This window comes from Schistocerca piceifrons, chromosome X, assembly GCF_021461385.2.
Source record: "Schistocerca piceifrons isolate TAMUIC-IGC-003096 chromosome X, iqSchPice1.1, whole genome shotgun sequence".
NCBI lineage: Eukaryota > Metazoa > Arthropoda > Insecta > Orthoptera > Acrididae > Schistocerca > Schistocerca piceifrons.
In genome coordinates this window covers 478,426,788-478,449,470 of record NC_060149.1, presented here as the reverse complement: position 1 = coordinate 478,449,470, position 22,683 = coordinate 478,426,788, and the positions used below count along the sequence as shown (strand labels likewise).

The 22,683-nt window shown below is 45.5% G+C and overlaps 1 protein-coding gene across 1 annotated transcript in view; it reads left to right on the top strand.

The window, feature by feature from the left end:
- LOC124723060 (RNA-binding protein Raly-like) overlaps positions 1-5,081 on the top strand; it is an 88,395-nt gene extending 83,314 nt beyond the window's left edge. Inside the window, exon 4 of the mRNA XM_047248238.1 lies at positions 4,662-5,081. Within this exon, the coding sequence (XP_047104194.1) occupies positions 4,662-4,879 (218 nt within the window). The 3' untranslated portion in view covers positions 4,880-5,081. The remainder of the gene's footprint in view (positions 1-4,661) is intronic.
- Positions 5,082-22,683: the final 17,602 nt, after the last annotated feature.

Sequence of the window (22,683 nt, the reverse complement as noted above, 5' to 3'; positions counted from 1 at the left end):
TTCCATTATACTTTTAAGCGTTACTGGCAAATAAGGATGAGTAATTCCCTAAGAGCACATACAATAATCTCCTACAGGAGAAATTCGTTAAGGGACAAGCAGCAATCGATACCTACACTTGTCTCTTCGGTGTCTGAAATAGGGGCCATGTCTCACGTCTCCAGCTTGCCAGACATTCCCCTCTTGTCTGAGTATAAAACGCAGACAGTTAAAAATAGCTGCACCAAAACTGGCACTCCACAGGCCATAGAACTGATTGGTCTGCCCAAATCGACAGCGTCCTAAGGACTTTGATTTTCACTTCAGTGACTGAAGGGATATCGAATAGGTCGTATTGATCACATAGCTTGTTGTAATTTGTTATTTAAAGTCCCTAGCCACTCATTCTCCTACTGATACGTTACTTTTCTCCTCAACTGAGATAACAGCATGTAAGGTGACAACAAATGGTGGTACACCGTAGTCTTTGAAAGGACTCCTTACGGTTTTGTTAGTCTCGACATTTGTCGATGAATATTGCTTCCATTCTATGAGCCTAGCATTGCATTGCTAAACAAACCTGCGGTAACTATTTATGGAAGTGTTTTAAGTATTGCTACAAGTGTAATATGAGCAGTACACAATGACGTTAAATGTATTCATATATTTTCGTGTCTAGCTTTTTCCTAAGTGCAATAAGAAGACCACACCTTCACACGAATAACACCCCTGTACTTCACTGCTGACAATACACATGATGGCAGTCAGCTAACGTCCTCCAGCCATCCTCCAAAACCAAACACTTCTATCCGATTACCACAGGATGTAGCGTGATTCGTCAATCCAAATCACTCGTTTCCAGTCATCCACTGTCCAGTGATTTCGCTTTTTACACTATCTCAAGCGTCGCTTAGCAATGGCTACGGAAATTTGTGGGTTATGAGGAGCTGCTCGACCATTGTACCCTAGCACAGCCACTGTGATAGCTGGCCTGCTGGCAACGCTTTGGAAATCACGAGTTATTCCTTGCGCTGGTTCTATGCAATTTTTAGAACCACCTTCCGCAATTTTCGACGGCCTCTGTCTGTAAGAGCATGAGGTCTGCCTAGTCTTGGATTACCTGTTGTTGATCCTTCACGTTTGCAGTTCACAGTAACATCACTAAGTCAACTTAAGCAGCTTTTTAAGAGTTGAAATGCCCCTGATAAACATCTTACTCAGGTGACATACAATGACGGTCTACGTTCAGTGTCACTAATCTCTCCTGACCGACCCATTCCCATGTTACTGCTTTTCTACTGACAGAAAAATACCATCCGCCTCTTCTTATACAGGTGGATCAGCCTCTCGTGAAATATAATGGCCGATTTCGCATTTCATAGATGTATTCATATACTTTTGATCAGATAGTGCACAATTCTTTGAATGCGAATAAAGGTATTTTGCATTTTTCTTTTATGGTGCGGCTCACCATATGCACTGACGGAGTTGTGCGACATAAACGAAAGTTTGTAGGCGTGTTTCTACATCTGAGAGATGATATCTATTCAGATTTCGCGTCAGTCCCATAAGAGTGGCGCTAGTGGCGCCACTATGAGGTGCAAATCGGGTTTGCCTTAAGAACGCGCTGCAACGGTCGTGAACTTTAGTTACCTTCGAGACTGGACACAGTGAGTTAATCATAGTCAAGAAAGCCTTTAAGACGATAAAGGCGCCCTTATCAGAAGCTCCCTGAGTTTGAACGAGGTCGTGTAACAGGGCTACAAGCTGGATGTTCCCTCTGCGATATTGCAGAATGACTTGGTTGGAATGTAGCCACTATACATGATTGCTGGTAGCAATGGTCACGAGAATGTATAGTCGCAAGAAGACCGGGCTCCAGATGGCTACATGGAGCAAACGAGAGGAAAGATTGTCGTGTTCGGTGTATGGCTGTGGCGCCTCGTACTGCATCTTCAGCAGCAATTTCAGCAGCAGTTGGCACCACAGTGACACAACGGACTGTTACAAATCTGTTACTTTGTGGACAGCTCCTAGTTAGACGCCTTGTAGCGTGCCTTGCACTAACTGAAAACCACCACCATTTGCGACTTCAGTGGTCTCAAGCGAGAGCTCATTGGAGGGAGAAGTGGAAGTCTGTTGTGTTTTCTGATGAAAACCGGTTCGGCCTCGCTGCTGGTGACGGCTGTGTGTTGGATACAAGAAGGCCATTTCAGCGCCTGAAACCACCCTCGGTCTGGGGTGTGATTTCGTGCGATAGCAGGAGCACCCTCGTGGTTATCCCACGCACCCTGACTGCAAATTTGTACGTCAGTCTGGTGATTCGACATATTGTGCTGCCACTCACGAACAGCATTCCAGGGGGCGTTTTCCATCAGGATAAAGTTCGCCCACATATTGATGTTGTACCCCAACAGAGTGTCCGCATAATGTCGACGTATTGCCTTAGCGTGCTAGATCACCAGATCTGTGTCCAGTCGAGCACATATGGGACATCATCGGACAACTCAGCATCACCCACAAGCAGCGTTAAACGTTCCTGTATTGACCGACCAAGTGCAACGGCCATGGAACTCCATCCCACAAACTGACATTCGTACCTGTACAACACAACGCTTGAACGTCTGGATACTTGCATTCAATGGTCTGGCGATTCAACCGGTTATTAATGAACCAGCAATTCACATTTACAATGGCTTATTTCGTGCTTACATTAACTTCTGATCTTGCAGTGTTAATCACTGAAAACTGAATAAATCACGGAATAATGTAGATAGAGAGGTACAAATTGACACACATGCTTGGAATGACATGGGGTTTTATTAGAACCAAAAAAAATACAGACGTTCAAAAAATGTCCGACAGATGGTGCTTCATCTGATCAGAATAGCAATAATTAGCATAACAAAGTAAGACAAAGCAAAGATGATGTTCTTTACATGAAATGCTCAATATGTCCACCATCATTCCTCAACAATAGCTGCAGTCTAGGAATAATGTTGTGAACTGCACTGTAAAGCATGTCCGGAGTTATGGTGAGGCATTGGCGTCGGATGTTGTCTTTCAGCATCCCGAGTGATGTCGGTCGATCACGATACACTTGCGACTTCAGGTAACCCCAAAGCCAATAATCGCACGGACTGAGGTCTGGGGACTTGGGAAGCCAAGCATGACGAAAGTGACGGCTGAGCACACGATCATCACAAAACGACGCGCACAAGAGATCTTTCACGCGTCTAGCAATATGGGGCGGAGCGCCATCCTGCATAAACATCTTACGTTCCAGCAGGTGTTTATCAGCCAGGCTGGGGATGATGCGATTCTGTAACATATCGGCGTACCTCTCACTCGTCACAGTAGCAGTTACAAAACCAGAATCATACATTTCCTCGAAGAAAAAAGGCCCGATAACGGTAGATGTGGTAAATCCAACCCATACCGTGACTTTCTCGTCGTGCAATGGAGTTTCCACGACAGTTCTAGGATTTTCGGTATCCCAAATTCTGCAGTTGTGGGCGTTGACAGACCCTCGGAACGTGAAATGAGCTTCGTCGGTCCACAACACGTCACTCAACCAATCGTCATCTTTCGCCATCTTTTGAAACGCCCACACCGCAAATGCCCTCCGCTTCACCAAATCGCCAGGTAACAGTTCATGATAACGATGGATTTTGTACGGATAGTATCGGAGGGTACGCCTAAGTGCCAACCAAACAACAGTGTATGGAATGCCGGTGCGACGTGCGACTGCACGATCGCTGACTTCCCCGTGCATGGACGAACCCGCTACAGTCTCCATTTCTTCCTGAATTGTCTCAGCAGCATTACGCCTTGTGCTCGGTCGGCCACTACGGGGTCTATCGTCTGAACAACCCGTGGCTTCGAACTTCGAAATCATTTTCGCCACAGCTGCATTTGTCAACGAACCTTTACCCGTGCGGTCCGCAGCTCGTGGTCGTGCGGTAGCTTGCTTCCCGCGCCCGGGTTCCCGGGTTCGATTCCCGGCGGGGTCAGGGATTTTCTCTACCTCGTGATGACTGGGTGTTGTGTGATGTTCTTAGGTTAGTTAGGTTTAAGTAGTTCTAAGTTCTAGGGGACTGATGACCGTAGATGTTAAGTCCCATAGTGCTCAGAGCCATTTGAACCTTTACCCGTGCGAATCCCCTTCCTATGGCAATAGGATCGTAACGCTGAACTAGCACATTCCCCATTCTGATAATACAGCTTCACTAAAAGCGCCATTTCGGGTAACGTCAACATGCTGCGACTGCTGGCATATCTGATTCTCTCTCTCATTACAGCTCCTTTTATACACGATTGTCATGCGCAGTCACTGACGTTTCGCTGTCAAACGCCATCTGTCGGACATTTTGTGAACTTTTGTTTTTTTTTTTTTTTGGTTCTAATAAAACCCTATGTAATTCCAAGCATGTGTGTCAATTTTTACCTCTCTATCTACATTATTCCGTGGTTTATTAAGTTTCCAAATTTATACTGACTTTTGGTCACCCGGTATGCTACCTAGGCAAATGCATTCCCAAAACTTCATTACTCCACATTAATTACTTTTTGGTGTTGCGATTTTTTTCCCGTCAGTGTAGTTTCGATACTAATATTTGTGTTTTCAAGCCACGCTGTTATGTGGCTGTGTCGTCTGCTCAAGCAGAACAATTACTGCGCAGGTGGCGACGGGGGCCCAGGCAGTGTGATGTCGCGAATGCTGCAGCGGGCGCTGGAGTGGCTGATGCGCGTCATGGGCGTCGGTTTCGGAGGCCGTGGCGGCAGCGGCGGCGGCGGCGGCGGTGGAGGCGGCGCAGAGCCCGCCACGCTGCCTCCCAGGCCAGAAGATGCAGAGGAGTTAGACACCGCGGGTTCCAACGCCGCTGCAGACTGGGAGTGACATTGCTGGCAGCACTAAACTCTTCTAACACCACCGCCTCATTTATCATCACATTAACCCTACTTTGAAGCTACTCGTGTGCCTCCTTTTCACTACGGGAACTAAGCAAGACCAATGTACATATACGTTAGTAGGTAATAGTTGGAACTACCACCAATATGCGCAAAGGTAGTACAAATAAAGAAAATATTAGGACTGGAAATTTCCTTCCGTTTGTTAGTTTCAATATCTTTCGTTCAATTGTGTTCCTTCTCTAACGATTTTGACCCAGCAAGATGACATAATGGTTAAGGTAGACAGCTGGAAGTTAAAACTGCAAAATCATGACAGTGGGAAACAACGAAAGTCAAATTTACGTGACATACCTGGATGTGTGTGTCACGTTTGAGGATCTTACAAATATGCCGTCGTTTGAACTTCGTACAGACTCACGCATGTAGGACATGTTAATAAGCATCCATAGCGTAGAGAAACAACTGGAGGAGATGAAAACCAATAAGTCCACAGGCCTGGACAGAATCCCAATCCGGTTGGAGCCACAATACAGCATTGGCCGTTTACTTAGCTTGCATTTATCGCGAATCTCTTACTCACCGCAAAAGTCCCAAGTGACTCGAAAAAAGGGCAAGTGACTCTTATACAAAAAAGTGTAAAAGAACGCACCCGCCAAATTAAATATCAATATCCGTAACATCGGTTTGCTGTAGAATCCTTGAGGATGTCCGCGGTTCGAATATAATAAGTTTCTCTGAGACGAGAAAGTTTATGCCCACAAATTAGCAAGGATGTAAACACCATCGCTAGTACGAAACTCAGTTTGCCGTTTGCTCTCATCATATCCTGCGAACCATGGATGAATGATAATGACAGATTCCATATTTCTAGATTTCCGAAAATCGTTTGACACTGTGTCCCACTGTAGATTGTTAACGAAGGTACGGCCATATGGGATAGGTTTCCGGATATGAGAGTGGCTTGAAGTCTTCTTAAGTAACAGTACGTTGTCCTCGACAACGAGTGTTCACCAGAGACAAGGGTATCATCAGGAGTGCCCCAAGGAAGAGTGATAAGACCGCTATCATTTTCTGTATACATAAATGATCTGGCGGGCAGGGTAGACATGAATCTGCGGTTGTTTGCTGATAATGCTGTGCTGAGTGACTGTAGGAAGATACATTATGTGATCAAAAGTATCCGGACGCCTGACTGAAAATGACTTACAAGTTCGTGGCGCCCTCCATCGGTAATGCTGGAATTCAATATGGTGTTGGCAGACCCTTAGCCTTGATGACAGCTTCCACTCTCACAGGCAGACGTTCAGTCAGGTGCTGGAAGGTTTCTTGGGGAATGGCAGCCCATTCTTCCCGGAGTGATGCACAGAGGAGAGGTATCGATGCCGGTCAGTGAGGCAGGAAGTTGGCGTTCCAAAACATCTCAAAGGTGTTCTATAGGATTCAGGTCAGGACTCTGTGCAGACCAGTTCATTGCAGGGATGTCATTGTCGTGTGACCACTCTGCCACAGGCGGTGCATTATGAACAGCTGCTCTATCATGTTGAAAGATGCATTCGCCATCCCCGAATTGCTCTTCAACAATAGGAAGCAAGAAATTGCTTAAAACATCAATGTAGGCCTGTACTGTGATAGTGCCACGCAAAACAACAATGGGTGAAAGCCCCATCCATGAAAAACACGACCACACCGTAACACCACCGCCTCCGAATTTTACTGTTGGCACTACACATGCTGGTAGATGACGTTCACCGGGCATTCACCATACCCACATCCTGCCATCGGATCGCCACATTGTGTACCGTGATTCGTCACTCCACACAACGTCTTTCCACTCTTCAATTGTCCAATGTTTACGCTCCTTACACCAAGCGAGGCGTCGTTTGGCATTTACCGGCGCGATGTGTGGTTTATGAGCAGCTGCTCGACCATGACATCCATGTTTTCTCACCTCCCACCTAACTGCCAATAGTACTTGCAGTGGATTTTGGTGTAGTCTGGAATTCCTGTGTGATGATCTGGATAGATTTCTGCCTATTACGCATTACGACCCTCTTCAACTGTAGCCGGCCAGAGTGGCTGAGCGGTTCTAGGCGCTTCAGTCTGGAACCGCGCGACCGCTACGGTCACAGGTTCGAATCCTGCCTCGGGATGGATGTGTGTGATGTCCTTAGGTTAGTTAGGTTTAAGTAGTTCTAAGTTCTAGGGGACTGATGACCTTAGAAGTTAAGTCCCATAGTGCTCAGAGCCATTTGAACCATTTTTGAAACATCTAAGAGTATCGTTGCAAACCGATATAAAACGGAACGGGCACGTGTGGACTGTGGTAGGGAAAGCGATCGGTCGTCTTCGGTTTATAGAACACTAGTTCGACCCATTTTGGGCCGTGGTGGCCGTGCGGTTCTAGGCGCTGCAGTCCGGAACCGCGGGACTGCTCGGTCGCAGGTTCGAATCCTGCCAGGGGCATGAATGTGTGTGATGTCCTTAGGTTAGTTAGGTTTAAGTAGTTCTAAGTTCTAGGGGACTGATGACCTGAGATGTTAAGTCCCATAGTGCTCAGAGCCATTTGACCCATTTTTCGACCCATTCTTGAGTAATGTGCGAGTATTTGGGATCCCCAGCATGTTGGATTAACGGAATTTAGAGGCATGCTGCTATATTTGATACCGTTAGTTCGACCAACATGCAAGTATTACGGAGATCCTTCGGGAACTTAAATGGGAATCCGTGGAGAGAAGACGACATTGTTTTCGAGGAACACTTTTGAGAAAATTTAGAGAACCGGAATTCGAAGATGACTGCAGAACGAGTCTACTGCGACCTATGTACACTTCGTGTAAGGACCATGAAGGTAAGATAAGAGAAATTAGGATTTGTACAAAGGCATACAGATAGTCCTTTTTCCTTCACTCTGCTAGCGAGTAGAAGGGGAACTGAAATAAGCAGCACTGGTACAGGATGCCCTCCGCCACACACCATAAGGTGACTTGCGGAGTTTGTATGTTGATGTCAATGTAACAAGCATTTCAGCCCAACCACACAAACAAGTAAGAGTAACGTCATCAGCATTCTATCAATGAGGAAAGATTAAACAGTGTGTTACTTATTCACAAATCATTTTGAACGTTGTTTGTTTGTGAGAAGGTCGTGTTATGCTTCATGTAAGAAGGAGAAACGAAAACCAGCACGTGTCAGGATGCGACAGCGGCAGGCTGGAGGCCAATGTAGACTGTTGTTCATCGTCCTGCGATATTGGTGCTCGCTTTGTTCCGAATCCGATGTCAGTCATACGAATGTAGAATCGATGAGTTCAGGAGGGAAACAGTCAAGGCTATGCCGAATTCAGCTGGTCCCATACGAATATTGCCTGAGAGGACAAACATATTGTTCTCTCGACTGTGTAGGGTTTTATAGCCATGGCCCGTATCTTGAGTCAAGAAATGGGCTTGTTTGCAAGAAGACGTCCACTTGGTCATTTTTTTCTTTTTTTTCGATATAGGTAGAAGCTGAAACAATGATTAAACTGTACCGCAGCTGGAACTTCTACCAGGATCTCCAGTTTGCAAGGGACATATGCTAGCTTCTATACCAAAGCAGCATTGTGGCTACCACAGATGCACGAACTAGCCTAGTGCAAAGCCCAGTTTGCAGATGTGGTGGCATATCTGCCTAGTAGATAGGAGATCTGGGTTAAAGTCCCAGGCATAGTACAAATTTTAATTCGTTATTTCAGCTTCCATTGTTATCGAAGATAAAGTTGAGACTCTTATGTCTGCAGGAAAATGTAATTCCATCACATCAATGTTATTTTCATGTCATTTATTTCATATTTAGAGACCTATCTCCTAGTCGATTAAAACAGGTCGTACATTTTACAGTGTGTTTTCACATGAAAATACTGTTCATTATCCCAAGAAAAAATTGTTTCCAGCAACAAAAATGGGAGTAATAATATGAGGTACAAAGAAAAATAACATAAAATAAAGTTCACGGAAAAGGAGGACGTTAAATAAGAATGATAGCAAATTTGTCGAAATTGAAAGGTTCCCTCCATTAAAAGTTCCAGGGAGGGTAGAATACCTTGGACAGAAAGACACCAAGCCATGCGTCTACTGCTGGTTCTTGTTATTACTACGCTATGTGGGCCTAGCTAGTGTACATGTGGTCCCATACGAGAAAACAGACATACTGTAGAGGTATTACGTGAGTCTGGGTGCAGTAACCTGTTATCATTTATGAACTACTTAATTTGGTCAAGGTAGTTGTCGTCATAATTGTCCTTACTGTTACTTAGGTCAATTTCTCCATCTTTCTCTGAGGTGTCTGTCACATTGATTATGTGTTGTGTGCTAGGTCTCATATCAGGTTTACGTTGTCTTTCTTTTGCGTACTGAAGGCACAGGACGCTTGAGATGGAGTCTGCCATATTGCCAGTTGCTTTCGACACCTGATGCATCTCTAGCAGCACTGTACAAGTCCTCATATGTGTGCTCTGTCCGTCTGACCTGTGTGAGAAGTGTGCCAGTGTGCTCTGTGGAACCTCTCTCCCCACAAGTACATTATTCCCTTTCACTGAGATACATTCGTTGTAAGGGCCATGTCCTGTTAGGAAGAGAACCATGCCTCTTCTTGGGACGGTATGTCTCATTCATAATCGTTCCCTGATGCTGATGAATAAGGATAGTACGCCGACGTCTCGGAGCTTGGACTGTCAACGCGACGATCATCGTTGCGGCTTTCCGTAGTCGGCCCAATAACAACACTGTACACAGGAGTGGCATCACATCATATTTTCAGACGATTGCCGTTTTTGACCATAGCGTTACGATGGTCATAGCCGTGTGTGGGGGCTGCAAAGAGAGCGATGCATTCGTCCTTGTCATACAGACCCATCGCCTGATGCCATCGTATGTGTGATCTATTCATCTGGGCTGTGTGAGACGTGTGCCAGTGTGCACAACCGGTATTTCGGACAGCAGCCGTTACATTTCCTGTGCCCTGTCTTCGAAGTCTTTGTGCTGTTTTCTTTCAACAAGATAACACAACACCGCTTGCAGCCTGTACTGTCCTGACCCACCGCTATATAGCGTGTGTTCGGCTGAGCTCTAAACAAGACGTTCTCCTGAGCTCTCATGCATTTGAGACATGTGGCCATGGGTTGCCCTGAGGCTGGTACGCCACCACTTTCCAGTTACTGCGATTGATTCCATGTACTTTTGTAAGGGCTTAGATTGCACAGCCAAATCGTTTTTGGTGGACAAAATCGATTTGAGATATGCTGTCGCATAGTAAACGTCAAAATGATGTCACATATCCGAGAAATAGATCAATAAACCTATCCACATGACCATCTTTTTCTTTATTATAGTGTAATTCTCTCATTTGTGTGGACGAAGTGAGAGTGGTACATTTGCCACTCCTCGATCAAGAGTGTTTACAAAAATTAAAAAAATAGTAGAATGACAAAATATATAGTTGTTTTTAAAATTATTTTTAATGTGGGTTATACATATACTTGTTATCAGGTAAAACAATAAATATTGATCATAGTTTTTATAAGAAGTTAGAATAACTGCACTGCATTATGTTACAAATCCTCCAGCAGAAGATGATACGAGTATGATGGTGAAATAGTGTTGAGTGGATGAGGGTGGTAATAGAATTGGGTACTGGAGTATTGGTATGTTTAGTGTGGTAGAATAGGTGGCAGGAAACATCCTATTTGGTGTAGGGATGACCAGAATGGAGGCCAGTAAGGTAGCAGCAAGAGTTAGGGTAGAGGTATTAATGACTTAACGTACAACTGGAAAAAGGGAAGAATCAACTTGGGGATCATTGCCAATTGCAGAATTGTCGGTGAGGTAGGATACAGAGTGATTAGCTTATCAAGCTGTGATTATTTTACAGAAGCGAGGCAGTTAGCAGAAGCGTTTTTTATTATGAGGAAACAAAAAAAAATTTCCAGTAATCAGAGCTCAAATTAATTACTTACGAACCTTGCCTACGGAAATTAATTATGTGAAGTTGCTGTCAGGAAGGCCCAGACACATTCAGGATAGTTGAGTAAGCTAAGTATGGTAGCGCCTCCCGTAGCTAGCCAGACGATTACAAAAGGAATACCAGAATTCGACAAAGAACGAGACGATTCAAATGACACATTCAGACTGCTAAAATATCCAGAGCTGCAGTTACATTTTTGAGATAAAAAACAGCGTTTCTCCCTTAACAGTGTCTCTTACTTAACAGACGGAAAATTGAAGACACTTTGAAGATGTAAGTCACATGCTTCGCGTTTACGGTGCTCTAATTCCCCTCTCCCCCGCCCGACAACAACTTTGTGTGTCTAACGTCTCGTAAAAGTCATTAGGCCCGGTATATTAGCACAGTTTGAGAAGGACGTAGGAAGGACTGGCGATTATTGACTTTTTTAAAAGGACTATCCAACCACTTTCCTGGATTATATCAAGGGAAATCCAAATGGAAACAGCTGAATGGGTATCCAAACCCCAGTCCTTTGACATGTTCTTCGCTAGACGTTCATCAAATCCCGTATCACATAGTATGTTTCGTTTTAAAGCAGTTAGTCATAATAAATAATATGTGAAGCATTATTACGTCCGCTATTGTTAAAATATTATCCGTCGTCTTAATAGCAACGATATGAGGAACACTGGCTGAAAACTTAAAACCTACATACTACAGTTGTGAATTTGTGTGGATGAACCACACCGTTTCTGTCTGTGCTAAAGGCAGTATTGGGTGGATTGAAAAGATATCACTTAATTAACCTGTATTAATTCGTGTTAACACTCTCGGCCGAAACAAGTAAAGAAAATGGAAATAAAAACACGTAACTTTTGCTAATAATGTACCGGCTTACAGTAGTTGATAATTATATACAAGGTTGTCAGATAAAATTATCCCAAAGTAGGAAGTGTAGTACGATACGTACAAGATGTTAGTGATATAGGTGCAGATTTTGTGATTATTGGTACAATATGCATCAACTTCAATGCATAACGTGTTTTTTCTCTGTGTCTAACAGCCTTCCTGCAAACATAACACTTAATTTACTACCTAATGTTATCTACATGGCAGCAACTGCACCGCGAAGTAGACTGCGGCTGTCAGTATAGATTAGCTTTTTGCCTCCCCGCATCCACACATTATCTGACTATGAAACTTCCTGGCAGATTAAAACTGTGTGCCCGACCGAGACTCGAACTCGGGACCTTTGCCTTTCGCGGGCAAGTGCTCTACCATCTGAGCTACCGAAGCACGACTCACGCCCGGTACTCACAGGTTTACTTCTGCCAGTACCAGGCGTGAGTCGTGCTTCGGTAGCTCAGATGGTAGAGCACTTGCCCGCGAAAGGCAAAGGTCCCGAGTTCGAGTCTCGGTCGGGCCCACAGTTTTAATCTGCCAGGAAGTTTCATATCAGCGCACACTCCCCTGCAGACTGAAAATCTCATTCTGGAGATTATCTGACTAGCTGACCAGAGGAAAGTAAACGTTAATGATGACTGGGTGTTGTGTGATGTCCTTAGGTTAGTTAGGTTTAAGTAGTTCTAAGTTCTAGGGGACTGATGACCATAGCTGTTAAGTCCCATAGTGCTCAGAGCCATTTGAACCATTTAAACGTTAATGGCTCACCTGTGCCACTCTTACGTGGAAGTACTAACCAACCTAAGAACATGCTACTCGTAAGAGCTATAATTACTGTATGCAAATGCAGTAATGATGTAATGTTGTTCAATATACTGTCCTAAGTCATCACTAGAAATATCTGTACTTATACATCCAACACCCTATAGGTGTTTCATTCTATTGCTATGCTGGGCCAAATTTAGACAATTTAGCAAACAAAAAGCATAATAGAAAAGAAAAATAGAAGCGAAAACTAGAATAAGGGAAACAGTTAATATGAAGTGCGCAAAATGAAATGAATGGAACCGAAAAATAAAGGAATAAAATGGTAGACTGAAGCTGTATGGAAGACTGTTAACAACAAACGCAGTATTCTTCTACAACCTATAGGAAACCTTGATGTCGCATTGAAGAGCTGAGTAATGCAATTTGGCCATCAGAGGAAGGATCATAGTAATCATTTTAAAATCTAATGTGTGTATCTACAGTAGCACCATCATTGCAAAAAATGATTGAGAGGAATAAAAATCTTTGAAGTGTCAATTTTAGCACTCACATCTTACCCTTCCACCCTTCAACTTCCTCATATCAAATTAGTTGTATAAGCCATCCCATAAAAGTTGTTTCACACACGCGCACGTGCGTGCGTGCGTGCGCGCGCGCGCGCACACACACACACACACACACACACACACGCTCACTCACTCACTCACTCACACACACACACACACACACACACACACACACACACACACACACACACACACGCGCGCGCGCGCGCGCACACACACACACAAATCACATCCGAATGAAGTCCTCTGGTTTCCATTACCGATACATATACAGTGATAACAACAAATTTAGACAATTTAGCAAAAAAAAGGGAAACAGAAAAGAAAAATAGGAAGAAAACACTAGCGCAAAATAGAATGAGGGGACAGCTCTTTTGAAGTTGGTAAAATAAAATGAAAGGTACCAAAAAATAAGGGACTAAATTGGTAGACTACAACTATATGGAAAGGCATCCACCTACACATAGTCGCGCCGAAATGTAAAGGTAGCATGGTGCAGCACTCCACTCTTTCGCGGAAAAACGGTTTGGCTCGGTACTTCAAACGACCTGAAGCTTCATCGATCGGTTACTCATATCTGTTGCTGTGTAAACTCTGTTATATCTCGGCTTACGGGACATCTGTTTCACAAACTGTAACAGATGTTATTTAATCACAGCAGCCGTTAGAGTTTAAGAGGATGCCAAATTTGTATTGACTACACCTCTGACCGAAGCTCGCTTCGTGTGTCGGATGAATTAGTCGCCGTTGCCGGTAACTGACTTTCCGCATTGCGTCTGTAGAACACATGGAATTTCAAGATAGCAACTGCAGAGGTCTTACAGGTTTCCTGACGCTAAAATCTGTACAATATCGTGAAGCTAGACGTAGGATCGCATGTTCACGCATGTAGAAGATAATTAAAAAGTCAGCAGAATATCTTAAATTCCAATATCATGTAGAATGGCAAGAAGAGAGATAGTTTAGGATTGCACGCGATGCAGACGAACGAACTGGTTGAGTGCGAAAGCACATTATAAGTTCTCTTATAAGTAATGAATACTTTCCGGAAAGTCACTGTCGAAATTGCAAAAAAATGGTTCAAATGGTTCGGAGCACTATGGGACTCAACTGCTGAGGTCATTAGTCCCCTAGAACTTAGAACTAGTTAAACCTAACTAACCTAAGGACATCACAAACATCCATGCCCGAGGCAGAATTCGAACCTGCGACCGTAGCGGTCTTGCGGTTCCAGACTGCAGCGCCTTTAACCGCGCGGCCACTTCGGCCGGCTCGAAATTGCACTCTTTCCACATCTGTTCATGGTACGGTTAATAAGTCAGACAAATTTTCCTGCTGTTTCAAATATTTTTTCTAAGTTACAGCAACTCATAAGAAATACAAATTTTTCATAAGATTGGAGTGGAATCTACTCCTTGACATTTGCAGTGAAGACCAAAATGAGCCCTAGTCGGATATGAAGGAAAGTAAAGTGTTTTAGTCAGCATATCCACCTATTTCCTGCTAACGTACTCTACTGAAATGGAACGAAATGATCGTGTGGCATTATTGGCCTGGAAACCCTGTCTCAGGTTGTTCGGCTGCCTGGTATACGTCTTTTTATTTGACGCCTCTACTGCGTCGACGAAAATTCGATGAAAGGATTAGGACAACACAAACACCCAGTCCATGAACGAAGACATCTCCGACACAACACGAAATCGAACGAGGGATCCAGCGACTTTAACCACTTTAACACAAGCTGCAAACACACATTATATTAATGATTTATGTTTCAGCACAGTTAACGCGCCTCAGTAACACATAATGCGTATTTTGCTCCAAATTGGTTACTGTAAGTAACAGAGTTTGGCTCATTATAGTTCAAAACTGAAATTGATATAACTACCTTGTTTGAGATATACGTTCTTGTCCACTCGGCGAATGGAACCGTTCAACAGTCTAATATGCATCACATACTGATAGTCTTTCATGGTTTGTGAGAGATCTTCGAATGTTTTATCAAATCAACATCAGGTTTAGACACAGAGACCTTTATGGTTGCTACGCTGATTGCGAAAACCACTGCCGTCAGTTTCAAATTCGATATTAATAAAATATGTGGCAGACAGAAATAACCACTGTGTTGCTCATCGCCGTTCTACATGAATACTTTTCTCGGTCGCTAGTCATAGAGCACTGAGATGCATTTGGACGCAGGTACACCGCTAGCGTGAAGCACGGAGGACTCTCGTTTGGACTCATGAGTAAGGTGGCAAAGTAATGGGATATATACATATGGCAGCAGTATCGCGTACACTAGGTGTAAAAGGGCAGTGCATTGGCGGAGCTGTAACTTGCACTCAGTGACCCAGGTGAAAAGGTTTCCGAAATGTCCGCAGCTCGTGGTCGTGCGGTAGCGTTCTCGCTTCCCGCGCCCGGGTTCCCGGGTTCGGTTCCCGGCGGGGTCAGGGATTTTCTCTGCCTCGTGATGACTGGGTGTTGTGTGCTGTCCTTAGGTTAGTTAGGTTTAAGTAGTTCTAAGTTCTAGGGGACTGATGACCGTAGATGTTAAGTCCCATAGTGCTCAGAGCAATTTGAACCATTTTTTTTCCGAAATGATTATAGCCGCACAACGGGAGTTAACAGACTTTGAACACGGAAGGGTAGTTGGTGCTAGACGCATGGGACATTTCGTTTCAGAAATCGTTAGGGAATTCAATATTCCGAGTTCACAGTGCCGAGAGTGTGCCGAGAGTACCAAGTTTCAGGCATTAAGTCTCACCATGGACAACGCAGCGGCCTATAGCCTTCACTTAACGACCGAGAGCAATTGCGTCTGCATAGAAAAAAAATGTTCAAATGTGTGTGAATTCCTTAGGGACCAAACAATTGAGGTCATCGATTCCTAGACTTACACACTACTTAAACTAACTTATGCTAAGAACAACACACCCACACCCTTGCCCGAGGGAGGACTCGAACCTCCGGCTGGAGGGGTCGCGCAATCCGTGACATGGTGCCTATGACGGCGCGGCCACTCCGCGCGGCCGTCTGCGTAGGGTTGTCGGTGTTCACAGAAAAGCAACACAGCGTGATATAACCTGACAAATCAATGTGAGGCGTACGAATCCGTTAGGATAGTGCGTCGAAATTTTGCGTTAATTGGCTGTGGCAGCAGATCACCGTCGCGAGTGTTTTTGCTAACAGCACGACATCGCCTGCAGCGCCTCTACTGAGCTAATGACCAAATCGGTTTGACCGCAGGCGACTGGAAAATCATGGCCTGGTCTGATGAGTCCTGATTTCATTTGGTAAGATTAGATGGTAGAGTTCGAGTGTGGCGCACAACCCACGAAGTCTTGGACCCAAGTTGTTAACGAGAAACTGTGCAAGCTGGTGGTGGCTCCATAATGTTGTGGGCTATGTTTACGTGGAATAGACTGGGTCTTCTGGTCCCACTGAACCGATCATTGACCGTGAATGGCAATGTTCTGCTACTTGGAGACCATTTGCAGCCTTTCACGGATTTCATGTTGTGGTTGACAATGCCTCATGCCACCGGGCCAGAATTGTTCGCGACTGATTTTCTGGACAGTTGGAATGAATGATTTGGCCACTCAGATGGCCCGACATGAATCCCATCAGACGTTTATGGGGCATAATGGAGAGGTCAGTTCGTGCACAAAACCCTGCACCGGCAACACTTTCGCAGTTATGGGCGGCTATAGACGCAGCATGGCGCAATATCTTTGCAGGGGACTTCCAACGACTTGTTGAGTCCATGTCACGTCTAGTTGCCGCGCTATGCCGGACGAAAGAGGTCGGACACGCTGTAAGGAGGTAGCCCACGTCTTTTGTAAACTGGGTGTATGTTGCAAAACGCGTGTGATAAGATGTCGTAGAAGTACATACCACTCCTATATAGTATAGGCCGGTCGTAATATCGCCTTTATCAGTAATGTTTATGTGGGACGATGAAGCTGCCCTGTCGGTACCTCAGGATTGATCTGTCATAAAAAAATGGTTCAAATGGCTCTGAGCACTATGGGACTCAACTGCTGTGGTCATTAGTCCCCTAGAACTGAGAACTACTTAAACCTAACTAACCTAAGGACATCACACACACCCATGCCCGAGGCAGGATTCGAACCTGCGACCGTAGCAGCAGCGCGGCCTAGAACCGCACGGCCACCGCGGCCGGCTGTCACAAGTAAGTAATAGAGAGACCGCATGGTACGTCATTTGCATTCTATTGTGCGTTTACATTCTGTAGCCCTCCTCTGGAGACCTCTGCAATGATGAAAACTCCATAGTCATATCTCAGGGAGGTCAAACTTAATCCCGGTAAGTATATCTGTGCTGCAATGTCGAGTCGCCTTGGCACCTGTTGCTTTGCTCTGTGGTTCTGAGCAGCACTGAGAGTTAATGGGTCAGAAAACTAATGGAGTATTGTGGTGCACTGCTACGTCACTCATAATTGTAATACCTTAGCAAAAAAAATGGCTCTGAGCACTACGGAACTTAATTTCTTTGGTCATCAGTTCCCTAGAACTTAGAACTACTTAAGCCTAACTAACCTAAGGACACGGTCGCACGGTTCCAGACTGTAGCGCCTAGAACCGCTGGGCCACTCCGGCCGGCAATACCTTAGCACTAACAACGATGACAACAGACTTCCTCCTCTAGGCGAGAACGAAAGTAATGTGACAATATCGTGATACTCGTTCTAAGGACTGATCACTAGAACCCTTCGCACCTCGAGCCACTCTGTTTTTGATGGAGATTTACTTAATGCCAAATAAAACTCTCAAATATATAGATATATTAGTATTTTTTCGGCGTTTCAGTTCTGTAAATATTTTTAGGTTTATATTCATAAACCTTTCTCTGGAATATAGCCTTTGACGGAGGTGAAACTTGGACGATAAATAGTTCAGGCAAGAAGAGAACAGAAGTTTTTGAAATGTGGTGCTACAGCAGAATGCTGATGGTTAGACGGATAGATCGAGTAATTAATGAGGAGATAATGAAACATATTGGGGGAAAACGAAATTTAAGCACGATTACGTGCGCCAAGAAACGTGTCCTCGAGACGGCGTCGTGTAAGCGTAATGGTCTTTGCTTCTTTGCTTGCAGTCAACAAACCCAGCCTAACGTTCTGGCGACGGCGGTTGGGCGGGTGTCTCCCGTTCTAGCATAAAATGGTGTGCCGTTGCCAGCATATAGCCTCTCTACCGCAATGCATCATCGTACGCCATAGAGCAGGTTTTGCACAATCGAGTCACCATCGGATCGTGTAAGGAAACATCGGATGCCACCTCTCACAGTTCCTCCACGTCTCGACTGTCTTCTGCCGATACCCCGCATACTCGAGGATGGGGACATTCGGCTTCCACGAGCTCCTGCTCCAACACACCCTCTGTCTTGGGAGGGAGATGGTGCAGACATAGGTATCATGATCGGTATAGGCCATCGGCCATAACTCAGCTCAAGTGTCTCCACCGTAAGTCCCTGGGAGACACAAGGTTAAGGCAACTCGCCGAATGTCTGGTAACGTGTGTGTATCCCTGTCTGTCGACGTGAATACTCCGCAAGGTATCGATGAGGCGAAAGTCTTGCACCAGCTGTTGTAGTTCCCTGCACGTGCTCATGTGTGGTATTTGATCCTGTGGTGAAAGGACTTAACTGAAGTCACTCCCTAGGATGATATGATCGTAGCGTTCCTCAAATAAGGGTGCGACCTCCTCTGCATAAAATCTCGAACGATCTCCCCTCTTGTTCATGCCAGAGGGGACGTATATTCACAATCCTGACGCCCTGATATGCCATAGCAAGTCCTCGTGCTGATGGGAGGTAGGTCACACCATCAATCACTATACCTCCTTTCACAAGAGTGGCCGTACTGTCGCCGTTGTCTGCAGACGGCGCCTGGTAAACGTCGTATCCATAAATTGACGGAAACTGCTCAAGGTGCACTTCCACCGCCCTCAACATGTCATGAAACATCTGCAGCTTGACCTCGAACTAATGGTATTGAGACTGGTGATGTCAGTCCTGTAGGCCTGGCAAGGGAGAACGGTATTGTTGGCACCCGTTGACAGGGGCGGAGATGAGAGACCTGAAGAAGGCCCCGCCGTCGACAACGTGTCCCCTCCTTTGTCCGTCGGTATTTAACTGTCGTGATGTGAAGCAGCTGCAACCGCTTTAGACACGGTAGCAGATGTCATGCTGTCGACATCGTCGGCCCCTGCTGTCAGGCTTGTGCTGCGATTATCCCTCGGAATTAACGGGGCGTCTGAAAGTTGCAGGACATACGTGATGGGGACAGTTGCGGAATCTATCCGTTGTGCATCATCCAGAAGCACGGTGCTGCGACAAGTTGCCTTTGAATCCGCTGCCAATGTAATCCCGCAGGGGAACCGCCGATCATATCTTTCTACTGGCGATGGTCACCACCATCGAGATTTTGATCCTCTATAGACATCGTCCAGCAGATACCAGATGGAGCCAATGGACCTTTCTGCTGTCGCTTCGGAGCCCGTTGTTTTCGGAAGTAAGTCTTGGTACCTGGCAACGACTTGGGGTCGTTGCCATGAGGGACAAAATGTCTGTTCTCACCACCAAATCTGCGGTGGTCAACCGTTTTTGCAGGGCCGTTCCCCTTTCGCTTTGTAAGAAGGGTGGCACGGGACGCTCTGGCAGTGCAGACTGTCCCTCCGTAGGGCCTTGCCGCATCATCGAGGGCTGCTCAGGGTCGATTGAAGGCGATGTTTCTGTTGACAGTCTATGATCAGATGGAACAGATAGAAGAGTCCCCACGTACGTAAATGGGAGTACCGTTTTATCGGCCGACATTTTCTGCTCTCCCGTTGGCAGTTTCATGATACGACGTTGCATACAGTTTGATCTGAGCTGTTGCTCTTGCCAACATCCCGAACAGATCTTTGGCTGGCCATCGTAAATTACGCTGGCACGGCATACGCCTATGTTAAGATAGGACGGGACATGTACAGTAAGGTCTATGCGCACCTGGCGCACTTTCTTCAGAACTCGGTACGTGGTAAAGTGTGCCCATATTTCCGTCGTACTGCTTATTACATTGCCAACGCTGCGATCACCATCTCTGCTGGCACTTCAAACGACAGCTCGAACACAAAGCCCCAATGTGTCCATCCGAATGTCTGAATTGAAGGTCACTCATCTTACTGAGGATCCTTTCACATTGCCCCAATGTGTCCATCCGAATGTCTGAACTGAAGGTCAATCGTCATACTGAGGATCCTTTCACATTGCCACGTCGTCCACCAGATTCATGTAGAACATGCTACACACAATGGAGAGGTGGATCTCTACTATTTCATGGTAATGGATGCGACTTCATCTCGTAAAAACTCTTCAATTTCTAATGCATTAGATTGGGCATACTCAGTCGTACACTGAAGAGCCAAAGAAACTAGTACACCTGCCTAATTTCGTTTAAGGCCCCCGCGTGCGCAACACGACATGGCATGGACTCGACTAATGTCTGAAGTCTGAAGTAGTGCTGGAGGCAAATGACTCCATGAATCCTCCAGGGCTGGCCATTAATCTGTGAGAATACGACGGGGTGGAGATCTCTTCTGAAAAGCACGTTGCAAGGCATCCCAGATATGCTCAATAATGTTCATGCATGGGGAGTTTGGTGGCCAGCGGAACTGTTGAAACTCAGAAGAGTGTTTCTGGAGTCACTTTGTAGCAATGCTGGGCGTGTGGGGTGTCGCATTGTCCTGCTGAATTGCCCAACTTCGTCGGAATGCACAAGGCAAATGAATGGATGTAGGTGATCAGACACGATGCGACGGCCGCAGTGGCCGTGCGGTTCTGGGCGCTACAGTCTGGAGCCGAGCGACCGCTACGGTCGCCGGTTCGAATCCTGCCTCGGGCATGGATGTGTGTGATGTCCTTAGGTTTAATTAGTTCTAAGTTCTAGGCGACTGATGACCTCGGAAGTTAAGTCGCATAGTGCTCAGAGCCATTTGAACCATTTTTTAAGACACGATGCTTACGTACGTGTCACCTGTCAGAGTCGTATATAGACGCATCAAGGGTCCTATATCACCCCAACTGCACACGTCCCACACCATTACAGAGTCTACACCAGCTTGAACAGTCCCCTGCTGACGTGCAGGGCCCATGGATGCATGAGGTTGTCTCCATATCCGTACACGTCCATCCGCTCGATACAATTTCAAACGATACTCGTCCGACCAGGCAACATGCTTCCACTTACAAACAGTCCATTGTCGGTGCTGACGGGCCAAGGTGATGCGTAAAGCTTTGTGTCGTACAGTCATCAAGGATACACGAGTGGGCTTTCGGCTCCGAAAGTCCATATCGATGACGTTGCGTTGAATGGTTTGCACGCTGTCACTTGTTGATGACCCAGCATTGAAATCTGAAGCAATTTTCGGAAGGGTTGCACTTCTGTCACGTTGAATGAGTCTCTTCCTCCGGACGGTGTGTACGAGCGGTTCTAGGCGCTTCAGTGTGGAACCACGCGGCTGCTACGGTCGCAGTTTCGAATCCTGCCTCGGGCATGGATGTATGTGATGTCCATAGGTTAGTTAGTTTAAGTAGTTCTAAGTCTAGTCGACTGGTGACTTTAGATGTTAAGTCCCATAGTGCTGGGAGCCATTTGAACCATTCCGTCGTCGTTGTTTCCGTTCTTGCAGGATCTTTTTCCGGCCGCAGTGATGTCGGAGATTTGATGTTTTCCCGATTCCTGATATTCACGGTGCTCTCGTGAAATGGTCGTACGGGGAAAATTCCCACTTCATCGCTACCTCGGTGATGCAGTGCCCCGATGCTCGTGCGCCGACTATAAGACCACGCTCAAACTCACTTAAATCTTAATAAACTGCCATTGTAGCAGCAATAACCGATCTAACAACTGCGCCAGACATTTGTTGTTTCGTATAGGCGTTGCCGACCGCAACGCCGTATTCTGCCTGTTTACATATCGCTGTATTTGAATACGCATGCCTATACCAGTTTCTTTGGCGGTTCAGTGTATAACTGACCTTCAATGTCGATTTTCATTGTGGAAAGGATGTAAGCTTCACGGAGACGACTGTAAACAACCACGAGACGCGCGCGCTAATGCGGCAAGGACGTAAACAAGACGACCCTATCACGGCCCCGTCGAAGGCAGACGCAAAGTTGTTTACGACAGCGCTTATCTTCCTATTCTCTGCAACAAATGGTGCGATAGGAATTTTTAATCTCGCAAGTAGACATAAAAAACTGTCTCTAGTCTCAACTAAGCGTTGCATGGCACCCGTCTTCAGTAATTTGCTTTCTTCGCTCTTCAGTGAGGCGAATTCGTAGAGATGTGTGCTACTTTTGCTGCAAAATAAGTGTTAAATCACAAAACATGCGAACAGTAAATTCCATAAGAAAAAGAAGGAGAAACATTTATTGCGTTTGAATCGAATATAAGTATTGGATTTAAAGCCATAGTATTATTGTGACCAGCGCCGGAATATAAAAGCAACATTAAATAATTGTATTTCTTCATAAGGCCGTCTTTTAAGAAGTAGTAAATTCACTTCGT